This window comes from Salvia splendens, chromosome 4, assembly GCF_004379255.2.
Source record: "Salvia splendens isolate huo1 chromosome 4, SspV2, whole genome shotgun sequence".
NCBI lineage: Eukaryota > Viridiplantae > Streptophyta > Magnoliopsida > Lamiales > Lamiaceae > Salvia > Salvia splendens.
The window spans coordinates 22,318,169-22,333,986 of record NC_056035.1 but is presented as its reverse complement, the minus strand read 5'-3'; the positions used below and the strand labels follow the sequence as shown (position 1 = coordinate 22,333,986).

The 15,818-nt window shown below is 42.5% G+C and overlaps 1 protein-coding gene and 1 long non-coding RNA gene across 2 annotated transcripts; both read right to left on the bottom strand.

Moving 5' to 3' along the window:
- Nucleotides 1-4,816: 4,816 nt before the first annotated feature.
- LOC121800836 lies at nt 4,817-6,668 on the bottom strand. Its single transcript, XM_042200334.1, has 3 exons — nt 6,618-6,668; nt 5,812-6,309; nt 4,817-5,034 (listed from the first exon to the last, which is right to left on the bottom strand). Exons 1-3 carry the CDS (start codon nt 6,666-6,668, stop codon nt 4,975-4,977), a joined length of 609 nt encoding a protein of 202 aa, XP_042056268.1. The 3' UTR covers nt 4,817-4,974.
- A 7,529-nt stretch (nt 6,669-14,197) lies between these two features.
- LOC121799987 lies at nt 14,198-15,160 on the bottom strand. The gene is made up of 3 exons (XR_006050405.1): nt 15,090-15,160; nt 14,746-14,948; nt 14,198-14,315 (listed from the first exon to the last, which is right to left on the bottom strand). It is a non-coding gene; the product is annotated as an uncharacterized LOC121799987 (long non-coding RNA).
- Between the last annotated feature and the right edge of the window lie 658 nt (nt 15,161-15,818).

Sequence of the window (15,818 nt, the reverse complement as noted above, 5' to 3'; positions counted from 1 at the left end):
TCTCAATTTTCTCCTCTGTCATGAACCACGGCTCTCAACATGTCCTCGAGAGTTTGAATCGTTCTCTCGGACTGTCCATCGGTTTGTGGGTGGAAAGCAGTACTAAAATTCAGTCGTGTACAAAGCTCTCGTTGCAGACTCATCCAAAACCTTGAAGTGAACCTTGTATCTCGGTCTGACGTGATTGTTACTGGCACCCCATGTAGTCGAATGATTTCTTTCACATAAATCCGAGCTAGTTTGTCGGATCCATGCGTTATAGGAATGGGTATAAAATGCGCACTCTTGGTGAGACGATCTATGATTACCCAAATGGCTGTATTCCCTTGTCGGGTCTTTGGTAATCCCGTCACAAAGTCCATGGCGATATGTTCCCACTTCCACTCCGGAATCTCCAACGGTTGCAACTTCCCATAGGGTCGTTGATGTAAAGCTTTTACTTGTTGACATGCCAAACATCTTTCCACAAACAAAGCTATGTCACTCTTCATTCCATCCCACCAGAATGATCCCTTCAAGTCCTGGTACATCTTTGTACTTCCAGGATGAGCGGTGTATGGAGTCTCGTGTGCCTCGGTCAAGATTTCATTTCGGAGTCCTTCGTCACTTAGCACACACAGTCTCCCCTCGTAGGTGAGAGCATTATCAGTTTCTTCTCTAAACTTTCCTTGTTCGCCCTTCCTCATCTTCAGTCGAACTTTCTCCAGATTTTTATCATTTCGCTGCCCTTCTATTATCGTTGTCCGTAGATCGGGTGCAATTACCAAGGTGGCAATCTTTCCCTTCACAGTCTTCGGGGCTCTCACTACCTCCAATCGCATCCTGCTAAAATCGCGAATCAACTCCACTTCCTGAGTGAGAAAGGTCGCCAACTGTGGTTGGGCTTTTCGGCTCAAAGCATCTGCCACTACATTTGCTTTGCCCGGATGATAGTTAATGCCACAGTCATAATCCTTGACTAGTTCGAGCCATCTGCGTTGCCTCATGTTCAAATCTTTCTGTTCAAAGAAGTATTTCAAACTCTTGTGGTCGGTAAAAATCTCACACCGAACTCCATAGAGATGGTGCCTCCAAATCTTCAATGCGTGCACAACGGCCGCTAGTTCTAAATCATGAGTAGGGTAGTTCAACTCGTGTGGTCTCAACTGCCGCGAAGCATAGGCAATCACCTTACCATTCTGCATCAAAACACATCCCAGTCCAACCTTCGACGCATCGGTGTAAACCACATAGTCTACTCCCGGTTCCGGCACGGCTAGAATAGGTGCGGTGGTCAACTTCTCTTTCAGCAACTGGAAACTAGCCTCACACTCCGGTGTCCAATTGACCTTGGTCCCCTTCTTCAGTTGTTGAGTCATTGGCCTTGCGATTTTAGAAAATCCTTCAATAAATCTCCGGTAGTATCCTGCCAGTCCAAGGAAACTCCGGATCTCGTTTAGGGTCTTCGGTGCCTTCCACTGTTGTACGGCCTCCACCTTTGCAGGGTCAACTCGAATCCCTTCGGCCGTCACAATATGCCCCAGAAAATTCACTTCCTTTAGCCAGAATTCACACTTACTGAACTTGGCGTACTACTTTTCCGTTCCGAGTGTTTCCAACTTGATCCTTAGGTGCTCCTCATGTTTTTTTTCATTCTTCGAGTAAACCAGTACATCATCTATGAACACCAGGACGAACTTGTCCAAGTATGGATGGAATACTCGATTCATTAAATCCATAAATACTGCCGGTGCATTTGTCAGTCCAAACGGCATTACTACAAACTCATAATGCCCATACCTCATTCGGAATGCCGTCTTGGGTATGTCCTCCCTTCGTACCCTCAACTGCTGATATCCCGACCTTAAATCCATTTTCGAGAATACTCCTGCTCCCCTGAGTTGATCGAATAGGTCGTCTATTCTCGGCAGAGGATACTTGTTCTTGAGAGTTAACTTGTTCAATTCCCGGTAGTCTATGCACATCCTCAGTGTCCTGTCTTTCTTCTTCACAAACAGCACCGGTGCTCCCCACGGAGACACACTCGGTCGGATAAAACCCAAGTCCAGTAATTCTTGTAGCTGGATTTTGAGTTCTTCCAACTCCTTCGGCGCCATCCTATAGGGTGCTTTCGACACTGGTGCGGCTCCTGGTTCCAGATCGATAGTAAACTCCAACTGTCGATCAGGCGGAGGGCCTGGCAACGCATCGGGATATACGTCGGGAAACTCACGTACCACTGCCACATCTTCAACTTCCCTCTCTTTCTTGTCATGTCCCTGTAGATACACAAGATAGGCCGGACGCCCCTTTCTAATCATCGTAGTTGCTTGAAGTGCCGATATCACACAAGTTCGCTGATTCATCGAAATTCCGTGGAAGGTAGAGGGCTCCTTCCCCGGGGTTTGTAACTAGATTTGTCTCTCTTGGCATCGGATAGTGGCATAGCTTTCAGCTAGCCAGTCCATCCCCAGAATAATGTCGACGTTATCCATCGGCATAACATGCAAGTTGTGAGCCACTAAGCTAAGTTCTCCCACCATGAGTTCTATGTTCGAGCAAGATTGTGAAATTTCTACAAGACCTCCTACCGGTGAGTTCACATTCATCTTATGTTCAAGTTCAACAACAGGCAGTCTTAAAGCAGTCACGCAAGAGTGCGATATAAAGGAGTGTGACGCACCCGTATCAAACAGAACAGCAACAGGCATGTCAAGTAGTGTTCCCATACCTGCCAGATTTTCCTGTTTTAGCTCCCCCTGTGGGGCTTTAGCTTGCTTGCGTCCCAAGGCATAGGCTCTAGCTTGAGTTGGGTATGGTTGGCGACGTTGCTGCTGCTGCTGAGGTGGTGTAGGATTCCCTCGAGGTCCGTTCGGTGTTCCCCCACCTCCAGTGTTATTGTTGCTTGGGAACTCCTTGGCGAAATGTCCAACTCCCCCACACTTGTAGCACACGCTGGTCCTGACTCTGCATTCTCCCATGTGGTTCCTCTGACATTTGGCACAAAGCGGTGCTCTCTGGCGGAAATCTCCATTTTGGAATGGAGCCGCTTGCTTTCCTTTTCCCTGGGAAGAGCTTGGGGTACTCTGGAACCTCTTGTTGTCAAAGGGTGTGCGGGTCCCGTCCCATTTCCTCTTGTCCCGGAAATTCTGTTGTGGGGTCGGCGGTGTCGGAGTAGTGGGTGTAGCTGTCTTTTCCCGGGGCATCGCTTCCTCCACATCCAGTGCACGGGACAATGACTCGGCATACGAGAGTCTTCCACGGCATGCCAAAGCCATCCTGATTTCGTGCCTCAGACCGGCACAAAACTTTTCTGCCATCTTCTCATCTGTGTTTACCTGCTCCGGTGCATACCGAGACATGTCACATAGGGCACGGTCATATTCTGTCACAGTCATCCGCCCCTGTTTCAAGTTGTAGAACTCGATCTCCTTCGCCTTGCGGTAGCTCCTTGGAATGTATTTGTCATACAGTTCCTCCTTAAAGTCTTCCCACGTCAGGGTGTCTAACCGTTCATGTGTCATTGTCCGCTGCTTAGTCTCCCACCAAAACTCTGCGGACCCGGTGAGCTGGTAAGTCACGCACGAGAGGCGCTCCTGGTCGGTACATCTTAAGAACTTAAAGATGCGTTCTATGGCCCTAATCCAGGTCTCGGCCTTGGTTGGATCTCCCATTCCGTCAAACACGGGAGGACGTTCCTTTCGGAACTCCTTCTCGATGTTCCGTTCCGGCTGTGGCGGTGGTGGAGGTGGTGGTGGTGGTTGTCCTTCAGGACCCACACTGCTTTGGGTCTCGTTGCTTGCTTCATTCTCGTGGTGAACGGCTGCACGTCGGGGAGGCATTCTGTTCAACACATGCGTTAGTACAAAAGTCCAATTTTACCATCACCCCACCACACCACACAACTTTTCCAAAAGCGATAACACCAACTTTCCCAAACATAACAAGGTAAACGAACACCACGATAAAACAATGGGAAACTTTATTAACTTAAAACCAAGCAAGTGCGTGTTTCCACAAGGTCTTCGAAACAAGGAAAGAAAACAAACGTCAAAAGAAACTATTACATAGTTCGCCAAAACAAAACGTTCAAAAGCTAACAAACGGTAAAGAAACACTACTCCTCGGGAGCTCTCTCGTAATTCGCCCATTCCTCGCTTTCAACCTCAACCTCTCTCGCAAGGGGCTCTTATTCGGGGTCTTCCTCATCCTCGAGAGGATCTTCCTCTTCTTCCTCATCATTCTCCCGCACATATGTAGCGACGTCGATATGCTTATCGACCATAAGAACTTCCGTCGCGGGAGGTGCGGAGGTGCGCATCCCAAGCCTTCTCCTCTTAGGGCAGTTTGGTTTGGGAGTCTCACTCTCGTGCCGACCCCCGCTGTAGGGGCTGCGACTCGATGAGGGAGCCTCCTTCCTAGGAGGAGCATAGGGGGGTGGTCCACCACGAGCATCAACCAGTGCTTCCAAGAGAAGCTTCACAAAACCATGCATGTCCCCTTGCATGTTGTAGTCGGGAAGCTTATGCTAGACGTATGACCGTGAAGATTCGTCGGCCCACCTATTCCAAGGCGCCGGTAGTCCATCAATCAACCTCTTAATTCCGTCATAGTGCCTCACTCCACAGCCATGAGCATCCCGCCAAAGTGTCAAGTAATCGGCGACATAAGATATCAAAGTGTAACGCCCCGTTTTTCTAAACTTAATTTTTGAACCCTAAAGTACTTGCGTTTAATGAAATATTTATTGCGAAGTCCGTGAATTAATTGTTGGTGAATTAATTGTTGAGTGGAATTTCTGGACTAGAGATTTGTGAAATAAATTACTGCGCGAATCTAAAATAATTTCCTTTCCATGAGGAATAAATATATTGGACTCGATTCGCAAGCTGAATCGAATAAATTGGATAAATAATATAGAAATCCAGTCCGTGATGAATAAATCGTGGACTGCACAATTTAAAATAAAATACAATGGACTGTAAATTAACTAGTTTAATTAAATATTATGTAGAGATTTTCCTCCTCCGCGATGAGTTTTTCCTCCTCCGTAATCTGCAAATAAAATACCAAATAAATCCAAATTAAACCAAAATCATATAAAATAAAATAAAAAAGGGAATTCAAATCCCACTCCTAATCCCACGATTAAAATAAACGCCCCTCCCCATCACTCCCACAAATCTCTCCCCAAACCTAAACTACCATTAGCCACCTTCTCTCTATTATATATTTTATTTCCAAATCAGATTCTCTCCTATCGTTCTCTTCATTTTCTCAAGGTAATCTCACAAATTTCATTCTAGTTTTCATGATTCAAACCAACTCATTCAATCTTCTTCTAGCAGAAACCGTGAACCAAACTTGAAAGACGGAGCTATCGCGTGTTTTCTCAAATTCTGTTCAAGGTATACTTCCTCCCAATTTCAATTCCTATCGTGTACATCATACTAGAGCATACCACCTAGTTTGGAACTCAAATACCTGCTAGAACATATCACTTTGTTGCACCAATCGAAACTCAAAATCGAAGTAAATAAAGTAAAACCGAACCAAGGCAACCAATGCTGCAAATGTATCTCAAAATTCTCGGGGTTATTATCTCCTATCTTTGGCGTTTTGATTCTTTCCTCATCTCGGCAGAATGCCAAAGAGAAACCATAACCATGTCTAGGTTGCAAATATATCTAGCAAAATATAAATCACTTTCAAGATCAAATTTTGCAGAAGGTGGGCAATATCAAGAACTCAACATAAGCAGATAACCCATATCGACAGATAGTGTTAAAGAATTGAACCTTATTTCACCAAATCAAGTAAGAACCTACCTACAAGATTTAAATCGAGAATTTCGGGGTTGTGCGGGGCTGTTCGGGTTGGCTGCGGTGATGTTCGGGGCTGCACGACCATCGGCGAGCCGCGTCTTCCCGACGCGACAGCAGCTCTTCCGGCGGCAACGATCCAGCAGCGGTGGCGGTGATGTTCCGGGGCGGAGCAACGGCTACAGCGGCATCTCCAGGCGGCGACAACAGCATCTCCCGGCGTCTGACGGCGAAGGCGGCTCGGCTGGACGGCTGTGTAGACGACGCAGCCAGCAGAAGCTCTTCCCGGCGGCGACGGAACAGCAGCGCGACAGCAGCGTCCTCTTCCGGCGAAATCAATGGAGCAGTAGCCAGCTCCGGCGAGGCGACTATACAAAGGCAGCGGTGGCTGGTAAGATGGGAGACGACGACGACAGATTGAGAATGTCTGCAATTTGTCGAGAGAGAGAAGAAGGGAGAGGGAGAAGAAGATAGAGAGAGGCGTGGGGTATGGGGAGTAATTTTGGGCCTTTTTAGTTTTTTTTTAAAAAAAAGATTGGGCCTTGGTTTTTAAAAAAAAATTGGGCCTTTTTATTTGATTAAGGAGAAGTAAGGATGGGAGTATATTAGTTGGGCAACTTTAATTTGGCCTCACAAATTTTGAATTGGATTAATAAGATGGATGGGGATATTTTAGTTTGGGCCAATAATAAAATAAATCTTTGAGTTAATAATTAAATTAATTGTGGGGAACTATTTAGTTAATTCTTGGAATAATTCGATGTACAATTAATTTACCCCAAGTTTTGAAATAAATGTAATTACGAGGGGAAGTACTTGCGATAATTCAGTTAAGCGCTTATATAACTTTGTGAATTTATTTGACATCGTGTAAAAAAATACGAGGAGCCAATGGAGGAATTAGGGGCGTAAGTGGCCGCCGAATAATCAAAAATTGAGAAACGAGATAAAAGACTTTACTTAGGATGCACGCATTTTTAATTATGTATTTGAAAAGTGTGTTGATATGTATATTATCTAAATGTTAAAGGTGAATCATCGCATGTGAATCGTGATACCAAAGGGAAGAGAGAACTTGAGATTTTAAGCATTCGAGGTGGGCTTTCTTTTACCAAACTCTTTTACGTTTTCAAAAGTATGATTATGGTGGAATAAGGGTGGTTTAAATTGTTATGTCATGCCATGTTTGTTTTGATGATGAGATTGTTGTCTGATGCCTAGTTTGTGAGTTCGCTCCATTAGGCTATAGGGCTATGTTAAGATTGTTGCCTGATGCCTAGTTTGTGAGTTCGCTCCATTAGGCTATAGGGCTATGTTAAACGAATTCGGGTCTGAGTAGGGCCGCAAACCCTATCAGGCTAGTGTACACAGGTGAGATCGTGAGCCGTCCTTGCTAGTCGGCCGGTCTCGTGGGCGAATAGTGTGGCCACACTTTCGTCGCACCATGGAAAGAGGATTTGATTGAATGATGGAAAGAGGATGTGATTGAATGATTGATGAGAAAGTGGGGAGATTGTTTTGACTGGCCAGTCTATGAAATTGTTTTGTGATACTCGATGATATTTCTTTTCTAAATGTAAAACTCGAGTTCACTATGGTATGGATGACATAACTTTCATCAAATGTTTTCGGCATAAGCCCACTGAGTATATTAAGTACTCAGCCCTGCATGTGTTTTCCTATGTGCAGGTTGAGCGACGACGAGCAGTTGGTGGTGTTGAGCAATTTAAAATTGAAGCATGGTTTGGTTAGTTGTGAACTACGAGTGTCGTTGTGTCTCCACACATGTCGTCACTCTTTCTCTTGAACGCTTCCGCTGAGACATTGTTTTTACTCATCAACCTTTTAGCTTTGAACCTAACTATTTGGATAATGTCAACCGCTTGGCCCTTTTTATTAAATATTAATTATTGGTCAAACTCTTTATTGAAACCCTAGTTTCCTTCGCCTGTTTATTAAGGTCTTTTAATCACGATCGCCCGTATTTATTAACCCTAAAGGGCGGTCGTGACAGTTTGGTATCAGAGCCTCAGTTTCTTTCCGCTCTGGACCCAAGAGTCTTTTGAGTCAAAATCTATTCTTGTATTAATTGACTAAGGTATAAACATCGATGACCCAACACCACAACTCGTCACGCCCAACCGCGAAGAAAGAGGTAATATATTTTTTGTGAGAAAGCTTTTATGAGAAAGTTTTGGAGAAAAGAAGATGAGAAAAATTTTGAGAAAGGGAGGAGAAAAATTTTGAGAAAGAACGAGGAAATAGAATCTTTCCATGAGTGATCGATTTCAAGTTGAGAAGAGTATTTGCTGATGTTTGAAAAAAAAGAAAGTTGTGAAGAGGAACGATGGATTGTTTGTTTTACATGAAAGATGAAAGTGCATGTTCAAGTATATTTTGAGTTTTGAATCAAAACCTTTACTCTAAAGTTGAAAGTGAGACGTGAAAGTTTGAGGAAAGTGTGAGAGTTTGAAGAAAATTTTATTTCAAAAAAAAAAATTTTGAATGTTAATGTAAAGTGTGAAAGTGTTTTGCTTTGAGATGTGAAAATGTTGTGTGTTATAATACTTGTTTATCTAGAGTATGCACGACTTTTAATGTGATAGTTTTTATCTACGAAATGATGAAATGTGTTGTGAACTTAGAGCGCCTAAGATGTAGGCCTAGTTGACTGTGCGAACTGTAGTTACAAGTTGAAAACTTACCTATTGCTTTTCTGAGCAATGAAAAAGGAACGAGAATCTGAAAGTTGGGGTGAACCCCTATTTTGTCAAGATAAGAGACAAGTAGATCAAGAGTGGGGATGGAGGTCGGTGGACCCCAGAAATTTTTTTTTCTATTTCTTGGAATGACGCGAACTGTTGGAGCAAGCTTAATGTGTGAAACATGTATTAATTTATGGTCTATTGGTGTTGAAGTATGAAGTATATTATGAAATTGTTGGTGGGAGCGGAATATGACGCTATGAACTTTGTATGCGAACATAGAGTGCCTAAGAAATATGTTAGATTGAACGATATCGAATTTAGTTGTTGACAACTGCAATATCACTTTTCCGAGTGATAGGACAAACGGAAATATGTGGTGTGAACTCGAACTTTATTGAATGATTACAAATTTAGTATTGTTTTTCCCTGAACAAGAACAAGGAGAATGCGAAAAGACGTAGTATATGATAACGAGTTTAAGAAAAGAAGAAGTGCAAATTGAAGAGATGTTCCAAACGAGAAAATGTTCGAGGCAAGAAGAGATGCAAAATGAGGTAACCGTACAACGGAGGTAGAGAGCATACCTGCGATCTAATAAGATAAATCCAATTATATGTCAAAAGTGGCGATGCGACGAAAATGACCGTTATAACATGTTGAGAGCGCGAGTATAACTACAACGTTTTAAGAGAATGACTGTTATCACGTGCAAAGAATATTATGAAGATATGGCTTTCGACTACTGTTATTAGTTGTAACGACACGATGAATCTCAATTTGGAGTCCAAGGTTTCTTAGAACGATGTTACCATGTTCAGGCTCACGAAAAATGGACTAGGGAGTGCGGCCTTCGTAGCTAGAATGAATGATTTTAAATTAACAGTACTTACTTGGATTCTAAACTCCTTTCGATATATATTGAATAACCTGAGCCCTTGTCTATTTAAACATCTTGGTTGACTCATGCTTTAGTGTTTACCTTTGTAACTTTGGACATCTTGATTAGTAGTCTTCTTTGATTCATCTTTCGTAAGGATAATATTTTGACCTTATGAGCTTCCGTCATTGAACTTCACTCCTAAAGTTGTTTGCAGTTATGACCTTCAGTATGATCACATCTCCCATATATGTATCTTCAAAGGGTGGAATATTCTCCTTGGAACTTTTATACACCTTTTTATTTCGTAACTATGCATGCGGCAAGTTCTTTCTTGTAGAAGTGAAATTCTTTTTAGCTCAGTTTCACTACATACATTGTTTCATGCTCAATGATTTTTTTTTCTTTCTGCAACACCAAGTTAAGGCTATCTTGTTCTCTTTTTCCTTAACGTGTTTGATCTAGCTGATTCTCCTAAAAGTTCACTTCACGTTGGTTGCAAACCTGTGAATCCATTGATGTGATATCATTATTCCATATTTTGGTCTTCGTTAAACCATGATTAGTGTTGCTTCATGGAAACAGCCTACATTTCTGAATCCTCATGCAACTTATCATTTCTGGCCATGATATTGTTTGGGACATTATCCATTGTGGTATGGACCTTTCAAAATTGATCGGACAACTGAATTATCTTTTTTTTGGTAGCCTACTACGGAAATTGAGATCTATCTCAATCTCATCCTATTTTCATGACCTATCTTATGTCCTTTCAAGCTTTGTTGGGATAATCCAAACCAATTGCTGTGAGTTAGTGTGGAGATTCAAAGCAAAAGAGCTAAAATTGTAATTCTTGTTTCCTTGAGTGATTTCTAAACTCTTCCTATATAAAGACGTTTTAGCAGTGTTGCTATAATTTGAAATCAGTCCATATCCAAGTTAAGACTGTTTGATTAAATTTTGAGTTCTTGATACACATTCGGAGTTCTTGATGCAACATGGTAGGGAAAGGCAAAAGCTTGATCTTTTAAGATACACATGGGAAATAAGTTTTATAGACAGACACGCGCTGAAATGATATACCAACCAGAAATGTGGACATGACCGATAGAACGAGACGAGGAATATTTCGCACTTACGAACCGCTTGCAACGAGCAAGAAATTGAATGTCGTGCTATGTACATAGATAATGCGATTGGAGAAAAAAAATGGTACGAAAATTTTAGGCACATGTGCCCGATCGTCTTGTACGATGTAGAGATCTAGGTGAAAATAGTTGATCGATCGATACGATGATGATAAATAAAACTAAGTGAGCAACGAGGAATGAAGTATTTAAAGATCACTGCTACAATACAACAATTGCCGAGAAAATAAGAGCATGTTAACAAGGTGACACCATCAACAAAGAAAGAAACGTTCGAATCAAGATATGTCGAGTAGGAAAGGAATTGAAAGAAAGAACGCGTTGTATCCCCACCACCTCCTCAACCGAAGTAGAGAATTAAGAACATTATTATAAGAATCTTCACATAGGAAGAAAATGGGAATGTTGGAAGAAGTTTTCAGTGATATGCTCATATCCTGATGAAGTAGACCGAAAGTGAAAATGGCGAAATAAGTTTATCTCTATTATAGACATGATATTAGGATCGTTAAGAAAAGTCATGTTGGACTACCTTTCCTGACAAATAGACAATCGTAGTTTACAATTGACATGGAGCCATGATCAACCCTAAATATCTAGGACAACATCCAAAATGATGACTAAGGAGTTGGAAGAACTCAAGATGCAACTGCAAGAACTGTAAAACCTAGGTTTCATCAAATTCAGTGTGCCACCTCGAGGTGCACCAATGATATTGTTGAAGAATGACGGAATGCTGAGATTGTGCATAAATTTTCGAGAGCAGAATGAGATGACACTTTAGAACATGTATCAATTAACGGGAATAGATGATTGGTTCGATCAACTTCGAGGAGTTGGTGCCTTTGTGAAAACGAAATTGACATCTGAATACCATCAATTGGAGTCTGACAAGATGTATCCAAGACGGCTTTTCGAACTAGATATGGTCATTATGAGTTATATTGATGCCCTTCGGATTGACAAATGCCCCGGTGGTATTTATGGACCTTATGAATCGTGTGTTTTATCCATACTTGGATAAGTTCGTCGTAGTCTTCATAGACGATGTCCTTATCTACTCAAAGATCAAGGAGGAACATAAAGAACATTTGAGGACTACCTTGGAGACGTTAATGGCTAAGAAACTCTAAGCCAAGTTCAGTAAGTGTGAGTTTTGGCTCAAAGAAGTGAATTTCCTTGGGTACATAGCGAGCGCAGATGGAATTCGAGTAGACCCAGCAAAGGTGGAAGCTGTACAGAAATGGAAAACACCAACCACACCTAATGAAATTCGGAGTTTCCTAGGGCTGGCGGGATATTATTGGAGATTCATCGAAGGATTTTCTAAGATAGCAAGGCCAATGACTCAACAACTCAAGAAGGGGATAAAAGTCAACTGGACCCCAGAGTGTGAGGTAAGTTTTCGACTGTTGAAGGAAAAGCTAACTAGTGCACCGATTCTAGCCATGCCAGAACCTGGAGTGAACTACGTGGTATACACTGACGCTTCGAAGGTGGGACTTGGATGTGTGTTGATACAGAACAACAAAGTGATTGCTTATGCATCACGACAATTGAGGCCACACGAGTTGAACTATCCAACCCACGACTTGGAGTTAGCAGCGGTAGTACACGCCTTAAAGATTTAGAGACATCACCTCTACGGAGTTCGATGTGAGATCTTTATGGATCACAAAAGCCTGAAGTATTTCTTCGAGCAGAAAGATTTGAACATGTGACAATGAAGATGGCTCGAGTTGGTGAAGGACTACGATTGTGGCATCAATTACCACCCCGACAAAGCAAATGTAGTGGCAGATGCTTTAAGCCGGAAGGACCATTCACAACTGGCTACTTTCCTCACCAAAGAAGAAAGCTTGATTCGCGAGTTCAGCAAGATGCGTTTGGAAGTGGTGAGGGCACCGGAAACAGTGGAGCACGAATCGCCACTTTAGCTATTGAGCCTGATCTAAGGTCGAGAATTATTGAAGCACGACAGATGTATGCGAAATTAGAGGAAATTCACGTAGAAGTGCGAACTGGCGAACCTGGGAATTTTAGTGAAGAAGGTTACAATGCCCTTACATTCGAAGGAAGACTGCATGCCGAATAACGAGGGACAAAAAAAAGAGATTATGAGTGAAGCGCATGAAGTACGGAAATGTACCAAGATCTGAAGAAGTCCTTTTGGTGGAATGGTATGAAGAGGGACATAGCGTCATTCTTCGAGAGATGTTTAGTCTGCCAGCAAGTAAAGACTCTACATCAACGCCCGTATGGAAAATTACAACCACTAGAGATTCCTCAGTGGAAATGGGAGCACACCGCCATGTATTTTGTGACGGGATTGCCGAGGACTCTGAGAGGGAACACCTCTATTTGGATAATTATAGATCGACTTACCAAGATTGCACGCTTCACACTTCATAACCAATTCTCATAAGATATGGGTCCAACAAACTAGCTCAAATTTACATGAGGGGGATAGTTCGATTGCATGGAGTCCCAATGACTATCACGTCCGACCGTGACCCAGAATTCACCTCAAGATTTTGGATAAGTCTACAGAAGGAGCTTGGAACCAAAATGAACTTCAGCACAGCGTTTCGCCTGCAAACCGATGGACAGTCCGAAAGAACGATCCATACTCTCAAAGATATGTTGAGAGTCGTGGTACTCGACCGAGAAGGAGGCTGGGAGGCAGCACTATCACTGACTGAGTTCGCCTACAACAACAGTTTTTCGGCAACGATAAACATGGCGCCGTATGAGGCATTATACGGAAGAAGGTGTAAATCGCCGCTCTAATGGGACGAAGTTGGCGAGAGAATAATACTTGGACCCGATGCAGCTGAAGAAATGGTGGGAATCGTTCGGCAAATTCGAGAAAGGATAAAAGAAGCTCAAGACAGATAGAAATCATACGCGGATGTCCGACGAACCGACTTACAATTCCAAGCTGGCGATAAAGTTTTTCCTGAAAGTATCTCCGTCAAAAGGGATAACACGATTTGGCGTCAAGGGCAAATTGAAGCCGCGATTTATTGGGCCTTATGAATTTCTTGAAGGAGTGGGTCTCGTCGCATATCGGTTGGCGCTACCACCAAGCCTTGGAAATGTGCACAACGTTTTTCATGTGTTACAATTACGAAAATACGTGTTCGACCCGAAGCACGTGATCCGTTTCGAAGAAGTCGCCTTGAATCCAGAATTTGAGCCACGAGGAGAGACCCCAATCCATTCTGGACCGAAAGATCTAGAATGTGAGAAATAAACATATTGCTTGTGTGAAAGTACATTGGGAAAATCATGGGCATGAAGAAGCCACGTGGGAGAATGAGGATAAAATGATGGATTTGTACTCATAAGTCTCTACTTGAGGGTAACAAATTTCGGGACGAAATTTCTGTTAAGGTTGGTAGGATGTAACGCCCCGTTTTTCTAAACCTAATTTTTGAACCCTAAAGTACTTGCGTTTAATGAAATATTTATTGCGAAGTCCGTGAATTAATTGTTGGTGAATTAATTGTTGAGTGGAATTTCTGGACTAGAGATTTGTGAAATAAATTACTGCGCGAATCTAAAATAATTTCCTTTCCATGAGGAATAAATATATTGGACTCGATTCGCAAGCTGAATCGAATAAATTGGATAAATAATATAGAAATCTAGTCCGTGATGAATAAATCGTGGACTGCACAATTTAAAATAAAATACAATGGACTGTAAATTAACTAGTTTAATTAAATATTATGTAGAGATTTTCCTCCTCCGCGATGAGTTTTTCCTCCTCCGTAATCTGCAAATAAAATACCAAATAAATCCAAATTAAACCAAAATCATATAAAATAAAATAAAAAAGGGAATTCAAATCCCACTCCTAATCCCACGATTAAAATAAAACGCCCCTCCCCATCACTCCCATAAATCTCTCCCCAAACCTAAACTACCATTAGCCACCTTCTCTCTATTATATAATTTATTTCCAAATCAGATTCTCTCCTATCGTTCTCTTCATTTTCTCAAGGTAATCTCACAAATTTCATTCTAGTTTTCATGATTCAAACCAACTCATTCAATCTTCTTCTAGCAGAAACCGTGAACCAAACTTGAAAGACGGAGCTATCGCGTGTTTTCTCAAATTCTGTTCAAGGTATACTTCCTCCCAATTTCAATTCCTATCGTGTACATCATACTAGAGCATACCACATAGTTTGGAACTCAAATACCTGCTAGAACATATCACTTTGTTGCACCAATCGAAACTCAAAATCGAAGTAAATAAAGTAAAACCGAACCAAGGCAACCAATGCTGCAAATGTATCTCAAAATTCTCGGGGTTATTATCTCCTATCTTTGGCGTTTTGATTCTTTCCTCATCTCGGCAGAATGCCAAAGAGAAACCATAACCATGTCTAGGTTGCAAATATATCTAGCAAAATATAAATCACTTTCAAGATCAAATTTTGCAGAAGGTGGGCAATATCAAGAACTCAACATAAGCAGATAACCCATATCGACAGATAGTGTTAAAGAATTGAACCTTATTTCACCAAATCAAGTAAGAACCTACCTACAAGATTTAAATCGAGAATTTCGGGGTTGTGCGGGGCTGTTCGGGTTGGCTGCGGTGATGTTCGGGGCTACACGACCATCGGCGAGCCGCGTCTTCCCGACGCGACAGCAGCTCTTCCGGCGGCAACGATCCCGCAGCGGTGGCGGTGATGTTCCGGGGCGGAGCAACGGCTACAGCGGCATCTCCAGGCGGCGACAACAGCATCTCCCGGCGTCTGACGGTGAAGGCGGCTCGGCTGGACGGCTGTGTAGACGACGCAGCCAGCAGAAGCTCTTCCCGGCGGCGACGGAACAGCAGCGCGACAGCAGCGTCCTCTTCCGGCGAAATCAAAGGAGCAGTAGCCAGCTCCGGCGAGGCGACTATACAAAGGCAGCGGTGGCTGGTAAGATGGGAGACGACGACGACAGATTGAGAATGTCTGCAATTTGTCGAGAGAGAGAAGAAGGGAGAGGGAGAAGAAGATAGAGAGAGGCGTGGGGTATGGGGAGTAATTTTGGGTAAGTACTTGCGATAATTCAGTTAAGCGCTTATATAACTTTGTGAATTTATTTGACATCGTGTAAAAAAATACGAGGAGCCAATGGAGGAATTAGGGGCGTAAGTGGCCGCCGAATAATCAAAAATTGAGAAACGAGATAAAAGACTTTACTTAGGATGCACGCATTTTTAATTATGTATTTGAAAAGTGTGTTGATATGTATATTATCTAAATGTTAAAGGTGAATC

Bases quoted from the DNA above. Each gene is read 5' to 3' on its own strand.
- LOC121800836 (XM_042200334.1), bottom strand. From the start codon at position 6,668: ATGTCAAATAAATTCACAAAGTTATATAAGCGCTTAACTGAATTATCG. The intron at 6,310-6,617 runs GTACTTCCCCTC...AAAACTAAAAAG, and splicing joins GCTTAACTGAATTATCGCAA to GCCCAAAATTACTCCCCATA. The intron at 5,035-5,811 runs GTAGGTAGGTTC...TTTTATTTGCAG, and splicing joins AAATTCTCGATTTAAATCTT to ATTACGGAGGAGGAAAAACT.